The 16,461-nt window shown below is 45.1% G+C and overlaps 1 protein-coding gene across 1 annotated transcript in view; it reads right to left on the reverse strand.

Annotated features, from left to right (window-relative positions):
* Positions 1-16,461, reverse strand: part of CUL5 (cullin 5) — a 1,916,374-nt gene that overhangs the window by 1,692,336 nt on the left and 207,577 nt on the right. The window contains exon 3 of the mRNA XM_069640617.1: positions 1,820-1,919. Within this exon, the coding sequence (XP_069496718.1) occupies positions 1,820-1,919 (100 nt within the window). The remainder of the gene's footprint in view (positions 1-1,819; positions 1,920-16,461) is intronic.

Below are 16,461 nucleotides of genomic sequence, written 5' to 3' on the forward strand. Positions count from 1 at the left end.
AGAAGGGACCCTCTCCAGAAGAATAAGGACATGTATAGGGGCAAGACAGAGCTGCTCTCTGGCCCCATTCCTTTTTATCTTATATCTGGCAGATGCGGGGGGAATTCCTTAGGGATGCAGGACTGGTGAGCGCAAAATTGGGGGATCTCAGGTTCTCGTGGTTGGCATATGCTGACGATTTTCTGCTTTTTGATCAGACCAAAGTTGGCTTACAAAGATTAATATGCAAGTTTGAAGATATGGGTAATAGATGGGTTAAAAATCCACCCTAGTAAAACTTGCACCATGGTCTTCTCGAAAAGAAAAAAAAAAGAGAACAAACAAGTCTGGTAATTTGGTGGGGAACCGATTGTTAGAGCACAGAAAATTGTCTATCTGGGATTCCTGATCTTGGCTCCACCCTCAGTTGGTGAGCTTCGACGATCCATTAGATATAGAGGCTTACCCCTTATCTCTCAGACTATTAAGCTGGACAATAAGTATGGTAGGTTCTCTTTTAAGCCAGCGGTAGACTTTTTCGAAGGAAAAGTTGTTCCGAAATTAATATATGGCATGGAATTACTTGGATATCCATACTTTCTGGGATTTTCTGTAGGGTATCTTTTGGAGAAAGGTTATGAAACTTCCCAATAGTATCCCAACAGTGGCTATAGGGTTTGAACTAGGTCTGATATCTCTACGAGCCAAATCTTTGGCGGGTCCTGGCACTTTTTCGTTCTCTGCTCTGTCCTAAATAGGACTCGCTCTATGTTGATTTGGGCAATATTCTTCTCTCACAAGGATGTTTGTATCGCAATGTATATTTTCTAAAATTTAGAGAACTCTGTGGTAGGACTCTATTAGATCTGTCTACGGACAGGGATAGCTTGATGACTAATCCGCACAAAGTGAAAAAGCTCCTCTATTCATTCAATAGCACAACAGAAACATTCCATTCATATCCTTTTTGTGATATAAACTTTGAACATAAGAAGAGAGGTACTATGTCCTTTATCTCGACAATTTCCCAATCGCTATCATCGCTCCCTCCTTTTGAAAATTAGGTGGAGTATTCTTCCTACTAAGGAAGTTTTACACAGAAGGAATGCAATTAAAGACTTCAATGTCCTCTGTCGTTTTTGTCATGCGACAGGGGTCACAAACTGTTCATCTGTTTTTAGATTGCGCTGCATTGAAATGTTTAAGGGCACTTCACTTGGGAAAATTCAATACTTTGGGACTTCTGGAGGTGGATATGTTTATCTGGTCAATAGGTCTTTCAATCTCTAATGTTACGGAGGGCCTTCCGGTTGCAGGCTTTATTAAATCTTTAGATCTCTATGCATCCCTGATTTGAGTCTCCTGCTCAATGCATTTTTATCTATATTCCCTCAATCTCTGATCAATGATTGTACTATCTGAGCTATATCAGTTAACTAGGAGTGTCTCTTATGCCCTGCTTTGTATGTATTCAGAAGCCACATCGAATTTTCACAAATGTTTGATTTTTTATAGATCTTCTTGCACTAATTTTATATGTTGTGTGTACATTTTAGAAGGAGTTTAGGGCTTTGCTGTATTGCTAATTTACAGATATGTATTCTTCCTTTCTTCTATTCATTAAATGTAAAGGTTTATGTAAACCAATTATTATTTATTTTTTATTTGTATATGAGGTGGTGAGTAACCTTTTTTGGCTAGCTAGCAGCTTGCAACGTTCCCTCTGAGCAAGTCGTTGGAGAATTATAGCAAAAAAATAGACCGACATTCTTCAGAGTAACATTATTCATCAACAGATGGCTAGGAACATTAACACACTTGCATTAAAGACAACACTTACTGCTTGTGCTTGCTTTATAAAATCAAGGATGTCTTCTTTTAGAGCCTGGTGTATTTTTGCTGGACCTTTGTCATCCCATAAGCAAACAGCATGAACATCTCTATTACATCGATTTCGAGGTTTGGAGGGGAAAAAACATTGACAATATTACTCTTCCATTCGGGGTTTCCACAACGTATGCAAGACGGTTAATTTATTATTGTGAAGCATTCCAAATCACGAATTCTCAGATCTCCGACATACAGTGTTGATAAACGGTAACTAACCAAGGCAGAAACATTATTGCAAAAAGATTCAATTGAATTAACTGCGCTGGTCCATTTGCAAAATAAATAAAAATGACATCAGGTGAAAGATTATGTGCACGATTGACAGTCGTATTTCGTGGTAGGTCAAGTTTAGTGCGATTTTAAAAAGTGCATCTATAACCGCATCATATGTGGTTATGTTCACAATACTGTTTTCTAGGTTATTTCATCTGCATCCACTGGGGTAGAGGCGACGAAAGAACAGACCCCATGTTTCTGCATGCAACAATTATTGAACGCTCATCCTGTACACCAACCCACACATGCTGGGCAAGTGCAGAGTTTTGAAAACATAGGCACCTCCTTGAGCTTACATTTGCATGGTTGGCCGGTTTTTAATACTGTCATACATTTACGCGGGTGCAAACATGCATAAACATCCGGTTGTAGCACCGAATACCCACCACACCTTCAATAGTGTTAAGCAAAAGGTACAAACCAGTCCTTATTACAGTGGGTTTGCAGTGAAACTTAAGAGAAAACAAAAAAAGTGTGCAGATATTAAAAACAAACAAAAACATGTGCAGGTTTACATTGCAAACCCATTTTCTTAAAAAATAAACAAATTCAGCTGCTCTGGAAATATATCCCAATTATGTGTATCCTATATGCTGCCCACTGATACCCCCTGGGGTCAAAGAATGGTGGCAGCAGAATGGTTACTTAACAGCAATGCAAACATATATAACGTGGGAATTACTAGACAATGGGATGGAACGGATTTAAGAGATTTTTCCATAGGAATTTCTGCAGACTATCACTATTTGTACCCAAATGTGTTTTTATGACCCAGCATATTTAGGCAGGGATACAAAAAGGATTGAACCATAGATCTATGCCCACCGATTGTAAAATTTTAAATGTGCCAACACAAGCCCTACATGATGGCATCATTGAACATCTTGGACTTTATTGCGTTTTATTTACAAAACCCATAACATTCACAACCATAAAGTTCTACTCAATAGCACTTGTGCGCCCATTTTAAACCTCCTCTAATCCCACCCTCCTCCTAACAATCGCAAAAATGGATACATGCCGAATTGCAAATAAACTCCCAAGTCCCACTCGCCTGGTCTTCCCTTACTGCCCAGTATTAAAAAGACATGGGGGTCTACAAAGTACACTTTAGCATTGCATATGTAAACCTGCATTTCATGTGGGTTTGTGTGTAAATGAGCCCTTGTTTCGTGTTTTGCATTAAAAGGCGCTCTCCCGCTTTCCGTAGCGGTGTTCGAGTGAGAAATCCCAAGAGACTTGGTATGCTCCGTCAATGGGGGGCAGGGGGGGGGGGGGCAAGCGTGTGGCTGAGGGGTTTGATTCCCGTCAGAAGTTCCACAACTGGTGGGCCGAGCGGACTTCGATAAAAAGGTGCCCATGTCAGAGAGAGGCAGAGAAGCTCTCGGGGAACGAGAGAGAGAGAGGCTCCCAGGAAACCAGAGAGAGGCTCCCAGGAAACCAGAGAGCGCGGAGCAGCTCCCGGGGAACAAGAGAGGGCAGCGAGGCTCTCTGTATACTGACAGGACATCCTTTGAGGCCGTCCTCGCTTTGGGCTGACCTGTTTCTCTCCCCAATGCTGGGTCCTGGCTTGGTGGTAGGAGTGAGAAACTGAAGGGGAGAAATGTAAATTTACAAACTGTGTGGCACAATACCCTTCGCCAGCGTTGAACAGACGCACTGTGTAAAGTGTGCAATTCCTGTCAGAGTGGGAGGGAGACATTTTACTCAGTCCCATATGAACGGGGCCCCAGCTGGGTAGTTCAGGGTGGGGAAGAGACCTATGATGTATGTTAGTCAGATTTTAAAAAAGGATTGCGCAATAGAATAAGATGATATCAAATAAGATAAACCCACAAGCAAGGGAAAGTTAGGGGAGTGGTCACAGACCCGTTCCCAAAATCCCACACTGTATTTCCCAGAGACTGACACGTCTGGCAGTTTTGGTGGTCTAGCCAATATGGTGTAGCGTTTACTTTCCCTCCTTCAAGGGAAAAGTTCGGGTGCAAATGTTTACCTAGGACTAAGGTAGATCAGAGCAAACTAAGTGTGAACGACCAGAGTGGCCAGGAACCCAATTGCTAATCTTTAATTGTTTATTTACCATAGGTGAATTAACTTGCTCACTGGTGGCCAAAACTATGAGATTCACTTATTTATGGACCAAATGTGAACTGACTTTCTCACGTATGACTATTGATGTTATGTAATAATTGTATACCAAGGTCTTAACTGCACACATTTCTGTCTTATAAAAATGGCTGTCAAGCTAGTTGAATGAGAATAGTCTGCAACTGTTTATTTAACCATGGTGCACACTAATCAGAGTTAGCCACCAGGGCTAACCGGTTCACACAAAAGGGCCTTCACTCCCACAAAGCCTACGCAAGGGCAGACATGGTCATCATAAGAGAGAATGTGTGCGGTTAGGTGTAAATATCCCATGCTCAGGTCTCCTACAGGTTGCCGTTCACCCCCTTTTCAGATTCCTTAGGGAGAAACACCTTACACATACATTCCTTGCCCAACCTCACACCCATACCCCAGACTTGGAACCAACCATGGTGTCCTATCACAACTGCCTCGTTCAACTTGTATCCTATTATGTTGAACCCTTGCTCGCTCCTCCCACTTCACTCCCCAACTTATGCTCCATCCCTTTACCTAGGCTGTTTGACCTTGCGCTTTAAACCAAAAGAGGAATCATGCCTCAATATTTCTGGTTATTTATATAGCCAGTGTGTAATTAATTCCATGCGATATAATTCTTGCAGGGAGGCTTCCCAGGCCCTCGCCGCTGCCACCAACATAATAAGCACCATGTGAAGGAGATGGTGCAAGCCCTACTCCTTACGAGGGAGGCCAAATAATATCAGCGGCCCCATAGGTCTTTCTATTCCTACCTACTCTTTAATCCATTACAAAACCTCCTGCCAGTACCTTCTCGCTCTCACGTATTCCCACCACATGTGCCAATATGCACCCAGGAGTTCTGACTTTTCTCCAGCATTGTGGACTAACGTTACTAAACATTCTGGCCAATCAAAATGGAGCAAGCTGCCATTGGTGCAGGAACTTTAAGCTATGCAGTTTGTACGGACTGGAGAGTGCCACCTTAGCCACAGTCCCACAAAGTACCGACCACAACCCTCAGAAAAGGGAAAACCTAAATCTCCCTCCCATCTTCTTTTGGCTGGATTATATCTCTCTCGGGCCGCTCACTTTCAGGGGAGTCATATATTCTAGAAATGAACCCTTCTTGGTCTAACATACTGTCAAACATCATCAACTTCAGTGCCACTAGATTTTTCTACTTACTACATGAAAGAACTCCCTTCAAGGACAAATACAAAACCACAGACAACAGTTCAATTCAAAAGCCCATGTCCAGTCCCTGAATATCAATAAATCTCAATTGGTGCCAAAACTGACGACCCTCTCTGGGCTAGATTCAAACCAACTTTGAAACCTAGCCAGATCACTATGTTCTGCGAAAAAAAGGTGCCCAGATGCAACTAAAGGGAGTGGCCAAGTAGCGATCAGCACACTCATTCGCGCATCTCCAAATCCACACAACCATTCCCCTACCTTAACAGGTCATAACACATGCAAGCCATTGTACTCCTACGTCCCGTCCCGTCCCCTTTCCACCATACGGTCCATTTCTCCAGCATTGGTATCTTTCATGGGTTCACATGCGCCCGCCAACCTCCCCGGAATGCAAAGTATTTGCGTGATAGGTTTAACCCTTCCTACTTTGGAGGGGCCGAAATCTGAAGGGGAGCCGCGGGGGCGGGCCTCTTATACTGGGACGGCCTACGTAGCATGCGTAGGCGGGTCCTAAAAGGACGTAGATAGGACACAAAAGTGTCGGAAGTTTTCCTATAGGAAAAGGCTATATATGTGCACCGAGGATCCCAGTCTGACGACGGGGAATATTCTAAGCATGTGAATCCATGAAAGATCCAATGCTGGAGAAGGAGGTTGTCGCGTTGGCCAAAAAGGGATAGCTGAAACGCCATTCAGAGCAGCCCACCAACAAGCACCTCGACGCCAAGTACAGGCAATTGGAGACGAATACACTTGTCGTCGGCACACCCTCTTCCACATTCCTCGGGGATTGCCGCGGCCTCAATCTACTCGAAGCCGTAGTCTTCCTCGGCCACCTCGTCTTCAGACGGCGTAGTCAGTCTAATCTGGATGCCATGCTCGCAGCCGTTAACCAAAGGCTTTGGTAGGGAAATAGACTTCCTTCCGGAACTTCCGGTACACAGTCAGACACGCTTCAAGGCGGGGCTGACAGAAGCAAAGATCGTGGCTCAAGACATCATGGAGTCCACAGTCGCACATATTGACACCCCAGGCCATTCAATCTGCATAGCCACGGACATGAGGACTGCCTGTTCCGGGCTACCAAGTTCAACCCAGACGTACAGGAACGCATATTGGACTTTCGGTTCGAGGGTAGCAACCTCTTCCATTTCACCACGGATGAGGAACTGGATAAGAAGAACAGATCCCAGACTGCAAAATCCTTATCCATCCTTACAAAATTCACGTCCAAGACCTACAGTCAAACGCACCAGCATTCCGACAAGGGGCGGGCCTTCGGCAGGTTCCAGAGCTTCCAAGAATGTCAGTCCAGCCAGCCAGACCGCTCTCAGAGTCAACACCACCGCAAACACCACAAGGCGGGGAATAAGGGCTTTTTTCAGTCCCCCTCCTCAGCCCCAGCCTCAGAGGGGAAAAAAGGTAGGACACTCCCCTTTGGGTCCACGGGTCTCCGGTTGGGGGCAGGCTTGCCCTTCACGCACAGCATTGGCGAATAAGGTTTGCAGACCCCTGGATCCTATCTGTAGTGTCCTCGGGTTACCGCCTCGATCCCTCCACACCCTCCTCTCTTCCACTCCCACAGATTGGGATGACAACTCTATTGGTGGAAATTCGGTCACTTGGTTTGTTAAGGATTTCAATCAGGCAACACGCACACCTTGGTCTCGGCCAAGTATGTAGTGCCTAACTGAGGTGCTTTCCTCATTTATGTGGATTCAATTTTGGAATGATACACCACTCATATCACACCCCCTTTTCAAATACCCCGGGTCACAATGGACATGAACCAGGTTGGTTGGTCAAATGCAATATTTATTTAAAATTCAAAAGAAATCACACACTTTTTAATATGGGGCAGCAATCGCCAATGAGGTGATAGTTACAATGAGAATGTGAGCAATGCACTGGGTTTGACTTTTAGTGGAGCATATACACAGCACAGCAGAATAGGATCACTTTTTGATTTAGGACAGTTATCACCCAAGTTGGAATTTCCCCCTGCAATGTTTCCTCAACCCACCAATAATCAATTGAGTGGATACAAAGAGGCAGCAGGTACTCAGGAGTAAGAAACTGAAAGCGGAATCTAAATCGGACCTTCACTCTCCAAATAAGAGAGAAAACCGATTTTAAACCCCTTGCAATGTTGTGAAATGACACTCGGAAATGGATAAACGAATAATGAATGTGTGTTAAAAACCTTAAAGCAAATACAATTCTTTACTAAAGCAAAAATGCAAGTATACTAACAATCACAACACATGGATTACCAACAGCATACAGTTCAGAACTAAATGGAAAGTCTAAAACAGCTGGCATCAAAGAACACCTCTAAATTCTACACTTTTGCAATTCCCGCCTAAAATTACCGTATGGTTTTTAATAAAAACGGGTGAAATGCACTGATTTGGTTTTTATGTTGGGAAATAGATATATATCACAGGTACAAACTAGAATTGAAAGCAAGTCTCTGGCTGGTACATTAAAAATGAGTTATGCAAGATAGAATGAGGTGCACTTTGAGTAAAATGAAGGGTGAATTTGGAAAGGAAATCAGTTTGTGAAATTAAGAGTTTTACTTTAAACTAGATTTAAGCACTAAGAAAAGAGGAACGCCACCCGTGAATTCTCTAGGTTACGCTGCAGATGTAACCCTTCACGCAGTGTAACCCTTTTAATGAAAATTACTTTATTTAATCAAAATATCGCTAACGACATGATCTATGCAAGACAGAAATGAAGAGAAAAGTAGCGCTGATGGAGATTAATGACAAAATGCACAGAGAATTCTGATGGTTAGACAAGTTATCATGATAAGGATAGGATGACTTATAGAATGGGATAAGGACAAGACAAGGTATACTAGGGATTTCTATGGGGGGATGAAATACTCACAATCCACTTTAGTTTTGGGCTTTTGGCCAGTCAAATGGGTCTGGTCACTACACGGCAGGGCACCTGGCCAACAGCTGTGCGGTTCTGGTCACCGGCTGGCAAGGACTGGACAGGCAATTCTGGTCACTGGATACTACAGGTCATCAGGATAGCAGGATGGCAGCAGCATGAAATTAGTGGCAGCAAGCCAGGCTGGATCAGGATGCAAAAGGTACCACTGCTTTCCCCTCGTTAATGGGAAATTTAGTGGGTTTTTAGATTTGAGGCCTAGCTGGGAATGGGATCAGCACTGCTTGGGTTTTGCAGTGGGCCCCGGAGCAGGATCAGCAATGCTTGGCCTTGTAGTTGGGGTCTGGATTTGGAAGATGACGGGAACAGGAACGCAGCGCAGGAAATCAGGAAGAGTGTCCGTCTCTAGAGTCTTGTCAGGGACCCTTATTTAGAATGCATAATGACATCAAAGTATAGGCTGGGCAGGGTTAACTAAGCACGCATGTAAACTACTTGGATTGGACAGAGGTGCTAGTCTCAGCCTTGCTCTCAACTGGTTGGATTTCCAAGGGAATGTTATCAGAATTATGATGGGAGTTTTACAATGTCCAAAAACTCCCAAATTAATTAAAATCCGATTTTGCCAAAAACATACATTTATACAATTGGAATCCCTTAGCAAATTAAATACACAGGTTACATATTTTGTGCAGCACATATCAGTCTAATCCTTCAGCCTCTGGGAACTCGTTTCGCCCTTCTGGTACATTTTGGTAATTTTGAGCATGAAAGATTCGGCCTAAAATTCCATAACTCTATACACAGATGCGAATTATCCCAAGGGATGTATGTACAGAAGAACAAGTTACTTACCAACTAACGTTCTTTCGACTGGATGTTCCTCCCACATATTCCTCATCTTATGATAGACTCCCATAGCAGTAGTCATTTTGGAGGTGGGAGTATTAGTTTTCATGGAAAGAATGCAGAACTGCCTTGGCAAATAAACCCTCATTTGAGGAGGCAGTATCCAAACAGTAATGTTTTACAAAAGTGTGTATTGTTTTCCAAGTAGCAGCTGAACAAATATCTGCTGCCAGGACACCCCTCTTTAGAGCCGTAGAAGTAGCCATACCCCTTGTAGAATGGGCATGAAGCCCATCTGGTGGGTCTTTTCCTGCTAACCTGTAGCATTCAGTTATGGCTAAGATGATCCAGTGGGATATGGACTGTTTTGTTACAGATAATCTTAGTTTATGACCAGTATAACCCACAAATAGTTGGTCATCTTGCCTCAATTTAGCCATTCTTGAGATATAGAAAGTAGGAGCCCTCTTGGGATCTAGTCTGTGCAATCTCTCCTCTTCCTTTCCCAAATGAGGAGGAGGATAAAAAGTTAGTAATATTATCTTTAGCGACAAATGGAAGTCTGAAACTACCTTTGGTAAAAAGGAAGGTTTAACTTTAAGGACTATCTTATAAAAAGGTAGTAAATGGTGGTTTGCATGAGAGAGCCTTAAGTTCGCTAACCCTGCGGGCTGATGACAAGGCCACAAGAAGTACAGTTTTTAATGTTAAGAGCCTCAATGGGCAGGAGTGCATAGGCTCAAAAGGTATACAAGTCAAGAATGTTAGTACTAGATTTAAGACCCAAGTTGGGACATGAAAAGGTACTGGGGGGTAATACATTAGTAAGCCCCTATAAGAATTGAATGATCAATGGAATTTTGAAATATGAAACCTCTTCTGAGGTGCGCTTGAAAATGGACAGCGCAGCAAGGTATACTTTAATTGTCCCTATCTGGAGCCCCAGATTGGCTAGATGCAGTAGGAAAGAAAGCACCATTGGGGTGCCACATTGAAAAGGGTCCACATTCTTATCTTTGCACCAGTTACTGAGATTGTTCCAGCTACATCCGTATAAAGATTTTGTTGCTGGCCTTCTTGCCAAAAGCAAGATCTCCATTACGTCATCCGGAAGATCCCAATCCTTGTATCTCAACCTCTCAGAAACCATGCGTGAAGGTTGAGTGTCTTGACCTATGGATGGAGAACCCGACCTTCCTCTTGCGAGAGAAGATCCTCTTTTTGCGGAAGACGTATTGGAGGGCAGATGGACATGTCTAGAAGGTCCGGGTACCACGTCCTCCTGGCCCAATCCGGGGCAATTAGGACCATGGTTTTCCTGAACTTTCTCAACCTCCCGATTACTTGAGGAATCACGGAGACTGGGGGAAACGCGTACAGCAGTGGAAACTTCCACTCCACTACGAATGCGTCTCCCAGAGCTCCTCTTTGAGGAAATTCCCTTGAGCAGTACTGATCGCACTTCCGGTTGATCGCGGTGGCGAACAGATCCACTTGAGGGGTTCCCCAAAGGGTGAAGATCTCCAGAAGGACTTCCTGAGCTAGCTCCCACTCGTGGGAGACTGTGCTCTGCCTGCTCAGAGCGTCTGCCGCCGTGTTTTGCTCTCCGGCTAGGTGAATTGCCGATAGAGAGATTCCTTCTCTTATTGCCCAGAACCAGAGCTGCATTGCCTCTCTGCACAGTGGTAGTGACCCTACTCCTCTCTTGTTGAGGTAGTACATGGCCACTGTGTTGTCTGCCATTATCAGAACATTCTTTCCCTGTACAGATGGCAGAAAGTCCTTCAGCGCTAGTCTGATTGCCCTCAGCTCTAATAGGTTGATGTGTAGTTTGGACTCCGATGGAGACCAACGACCGCTGATTGTCAGATCGTTGGTGTGTGCTCCCCACCCTGTGAGTGAGGCGTCCGTCACTACTGTTATCTCCGGCCATGGTTGCCAAAAGGATTCTCCCTTGAGAATGTTGTTGTTGCAAGCCCACCATAGTAGATACTGAGCAACTGCGCTCGGGACTTGCAGAAGATCTGACATATTCCCTGAGAACTGGGACCACTGAGTTCTGAGTGCCCATTGAAGGGATCTCATTCTCAGTCTGGCCTCTGGTACTAGGAAAATGCAGGATGCCATGAGGCCTAGCAACCTGAGAAAATCGAAGGCCGGTAGACATTGGGCATTCTGGAACTTTGTTACCATCTGCAGAATGTGGAGAGCTCTCACCTCGGGAGGCGAGGTTTTTACCGAGGAAGTGTCCAAGACTGCTCCGATAAACTGGAGCTTTTGGGATGGTATCATGTGGGACTTCTTGAAATTGAGGGAGAAGCCCAGTTTGTGAAGGACGTGGCAGGTGATCGAAAGATGTTCCTGAGTCTGTTCTGGAGAACGTGCTCTGATCAACCAATCATCCAGGTAGGGGTAGACGTGAATCCCCCTCTCCTGAGACTCGTTGCCACAACCGCCATTATTTTGGTGAAAACCCTCGGGCGGAGGTCAACCCGAATGGCAGAACTCGAAACTGATAATGAGAATTGCCAATCGCGAACCTCAGGTACTTTCTGGGCCCTGGATGGATTGGCACATGAAAGTAAGCATCCTGAAGGTCCAATGATGCCAACCAGTCTTGGAGTTGTAGAGCCTGAAGGATCTGAGAAAGGGTCACCATCTTGAACTTGTCCTTCCTGAGGAACTTGAACAAGTTTCTTCAGTCCAAGATGGGTCTCAATCCTCCGTCCTTTGTTGGGATGAGAAAGTATGGGGAGTACCAACCCCTGTTCCTCTCCGCTACAGGTACCTGTTCTATGGCACCTTTCTCCATCAGGGTTAAAATTTCCTACAACAGGAGCGGGTCTGGAATTTTTACGGAGTTGGCTCCCAGTGGATGATTCCGAGGTCTTGTTAGAAAGGGGAGACAGTAACCTTGAGCTACTGTTTCCAGTGCCCAAACATCTGAGGTAATGCCTCGCCATTCTTTCAGATGTTGAGAGATCCTGCCTCCCACTGGTGTCTTGTGGAGCAAGGTCTCAGAGAGATTTGGAGGCGGCTGCAGGAGTGGCTGAGGGCAAAGATGCCGCTCCTGAGGTTGATTTTGCACCTCTTCCTCGTCCACCACAAGGGAAATTTGTTCTGCCTCTTTGAGAAGCCTGTCCTCTTCCTCTACCAAATGAGGAGTAGTAGCGAAAAGAACGACCTCTCCAGGAAGATGATCCTGAATAGATTTTCTGAGGCTGGCGCATGGAGGCACTAAGAGATTTAGCTGCCGCTTTCGAGGTCTGGGGTTTTTCTAGGCTTTCGTCAGCCTTACTGCCAAATAGCCTCGAGCCATCAAAGGGCATGTTAAGGGGTCTGGATTGCACATCCTGTGCAAACCCCAACTTCCTCAACCACGCAAATCTGCGCAACACAGTGCTTGTAGCCATGGATCTGCTGATGCTATCAGCAGTATCCAGTCCAGACTGGAGACATTCCCCCATTGCCTCCTTTCCGTCTTTGACTATATTCAGGAAGCCTTCCCTTTCCTCGCCTTCCGGAATATGCTCAGCCGCCGCCGAAATACAGTCCCACAGGGTATGGGTAAACCTAGCCAGGGTACAGGTGACATTTGTCGATTTCAGGGCCATGCTACCTGAAGTGAAAACTTTACAGGCCCAGGCATCAACTTTCTTGTCCTCTCTATCCGGAGGGATAGTGGGATATGCAGTTTGTTTTGCTGTGGATGCGGCCTGAATAACCAGACCTTCTGGAGTCGGACGCCCGTTTAAATATTCAGGATCCGTACCAGCTGGTCTGTATTTCTTTGGGGAATTACTATTTGTAGCAGCAATGCTATCAGGATTTTCCCAATTTTTTTCTACTGTTCTCGGAAGAGCCCTATGAAAGGGGAGAACTGGGTCTTTTTGGGGACCTTTGACAATTAGATCTGTCATGTCGTCCTGTTCAAACACGGGTGAAGTGTTACCCCCAACCCATGTATTCTACTACACTGTTCATAAGACCTCTGTACCCTGAGTCTGCATGTTCTGCAGGGTCAGGTTTGGCAAATTCTAACTCTGGGGAGGTGTCAATTCCACTAGCAGAGTGTAGAGTACCACTCAGGTCTCTCATTCTAGATTCCTGATCAACGAGTTCCTCAGGAACTTGTCTTGTGCCATATGAAACTCCAAAGGGAGTGACTAAGTCTTCTTCCGAGCCAGATTCCTCATAAATGGAGGACATAGCTTTAAAAAAGTCTGTTCTGGGCAACGGAGTACATTTCCTTTCTTCCTCAACAATTTCCTTCGAAGGAATAGAAGAATCCTTAGAGGTTGTCGACGGGAACTTCGAAGAAGACTTCGATACAGGTGTCGAAGACGCTCTTGGCTTCGATGCCGAAGCAGTCGACGCCGATGAAGCCGTCGAAGCCTTCGATGACTTGAGCTTTTTATGAGGCACCGGAGATGTGCTTGACTCTCGGGGAGTCTTCGACTCACGAGGAGCCTTCGACGACTCGAGTATCTTCGATACTACTGGCTTTTACCAAGGTTGTTCTCGACTTCTCTTTGTCGTCCAATGGAGCGACCTTAGAGGAATGGCTCTTCCGAGGTTCTTTCGAGGGGGGTCGGGCCGCATTCTCGAAAACCTCCATCATCTTTTTACGGAATTCCTCCCATTTTCTGGGGGAATCCGATTTTGTCGGACATCGAATTTTTTCAGTCGACTCAGAAGATGATGACGATGAGGGAGATCTATGTCTCCTCTTCAGTTTTTTGACGAGGAAGAAGAGTGTCTCGATCTACTCCTAGATCGAGATCTCTTGGAGTGCCTATGTCGATCAGATTCTTTCGAATCGGTCGCTTTCTTATGTTTTTTGGACACAGCCTTCTTAGAGGCTTCCCTCCCCACCGACAGTTTACCTCTCCTCTCACAAAGGGCCTTCTCGGTCATGGACTGGCAGGAACCACAGTCGTCGGTTCGGTGACTAGAACCGAGACACCAGAGACAAACTCGGTGAGGATCCGTGATCGACATTTTCGATCCACAATCGATACACTTCTTGAACCCAGTCTTGGGTGTCGAAGGAGTCGAAGAAGATGACATTTTCACGAAGAAAATCTCGGAGCGCGCCGTTCACGATAGCAAAGCGATCGGAAAAACGGAACTGGAGCAACGGGCGCGGCTCGAGCTACTTATACCAGTGACGTCGACACGGTACAGAGACAGTCGAGGGACAATCGACGCCACGACCTCGAGCACAGCGCCCTCTGCCGAGAATTTTTTTTTCCAAAGCAGCGAAGCTGGAGATAACGAATTATCATAAGATGAGGAATACGTTGGAGGACACAATCCATTCGAAATGTATGTTTGCAACATTGATACTTTTCTATTTATCCTCAATACTTTGCCCTTTCCGTCCCCAAGGTGCCAGTGAATTCTACCATGTCTCAAAAGAAACAAAAAAAAAAAAAAAAAAATCACTTTTAAATTGCGAAATGTTTACAATTTTCCGAAGTCTTGCTGCAGAGATCCAAGTCTTTAAAGTTTATTCCTGAAATAGTCTTTGTCCCTGGGTCGATTTTCTTTTTCCTTCAACTGCTCCCAACTGTCATTACCTTCAAAGCATGGTGGGGGTTTCTTCCTTGATTGAAGTTTTATTGCCTCTTCCTATTGCCCCTTCACACTTCAGACTTCCTTCCCTGGGAGCTTCATTGTCAGGGTCCCATCAAAGACAAAAGTCAGTTCTATCACCTAATTATCAGGGGGTTGTCCTCATCTGCTGAGAGAGAGCCCTCCTTTTGGTGCCACCCCTCCAAGCAGAAAACCTGTTTTTCAACTTGCAACTCCAGCCACCATGGTTTTAACCTTTATTTTCTGACCTTAGATCCAGAATTAAAGCAAGCCTGTTGCATATTATATATGACAATGCATTACTTACCGTAAAAGCATTTCTGATGGTTGTATCTGCTTAGATTCACATGCTGTGCATAGGTCCGACATCCAGTGGTCACTGCAGAGTATTGCATTTTGTTTTTCGTAGTCGAAAAAGGGGACGTCGACAAGGCGTGTCTGTAACACTATCCCTATAGTGACGTGCGTTGTACCCACAATCCCTCACGCGTCGAGGTCCCTCTGTTTGTATTTTTCTGCCCTGAGGGAGCCTTCTAGACGTGAGTGAGTACAGAAAAGAGAGAAATATAGAAAAGGATGTCTATGTTCCTTCCATCCGAGCGGGGAGGAAGGGTGGGCGCATGTGAATCTAAGCAGATACAACCATCAGAAATGCTTTTACGGTAAGTAATGCATTGTCTTCTGATGTTTGTTAATCTGCTTAGAATCACATGCTGTGCATAGACTAGCGAGCAGTACCCGGAGTTGGCGGTGGGTTATGAGTAGGAACAGTAGAGAAAAGATGTCTTAATACTGCCTGTCCCACCTGGGAGTCAGATCTAGAGTGTGCATCTAGACAGTAGTGTTTTGTAAAGGTGTGCACAGAACTCCAGGTAGCCGCTTTGCAGATGGACTCAAGGGGAACATTTGCAATGAACGCTATGGAAGCCCCAGTGCCTCGAGTGGAATGTGCTCTTGGCTTGAAGGGTAGTTCTCTCTTAGCAAGAGTGTAACAGAGAGTGATGCATTGAACAATCCATCTAGATATAGTGGACTTTGAAACTGCATCTCCTTCTCTTCCTGCTGCCACAGAGACAAAGAACTGATTAGTCTTTCTCAGTGGTCTGGTTCTTTCCATGTAGAACATGACAGCTCTGCGTACATCTAGTGTATGCAGACTTTTTTCTCCCAAGCTGGAAGGGTTTTGAAAGAACGTTGGTAGTTCTATTGACTGGTTTACATGAAATTTCGAGATGAATTCTGGTGCAAACCTTGGGTGTGTGCGTAGAACAACCTTATCCTTGTGAACGGTTACGAAGGGGTCTAGTACAGAAAGAGCCTGTAGTTCACTTACTCTCCTAATGTCGGTGATAGCTATTAGGAAAGCAGTCTTAAGAGTGAGGTCTTTAAGAGTTGCCTTGTGCATGCGTTCGAAAGGAGGGCCCATGAGTCTAGAAAGTACCACATCTAAGTCCCATCCGGGAGCTGGGTTAGCTATCGGAGGGTGTATTCTCTTTACCCCCTCCATGAAGGCCTTGATAACTGCTATCTTCCACCACGACACTAAGTTGGGAAGTGGTGTATGCAGAAAGTGCCGCTAGGTGGACTTTAATGGAATTGAACAATAGACCTGAATCCAGTAAATGAGTCAAGTACAGAACAATGTTAGTGGGA

This window comes from Ambystoma mexicanum, chromosome 7q (assembly GCF_040938575.1).
Source record: "Ambystoma mexicanum isolate Mex_15411 chromosome 7q, UKY_AmexF1_1, whole genome shotgun sequence".
Taxonomy (NCBI): domain Eukaryota; kingdom Metazoa; phylum Chordata; class Amphibia; order Caudata; family Ambystomatidae; genus Ambystoma; species Ambystoma mexicanum.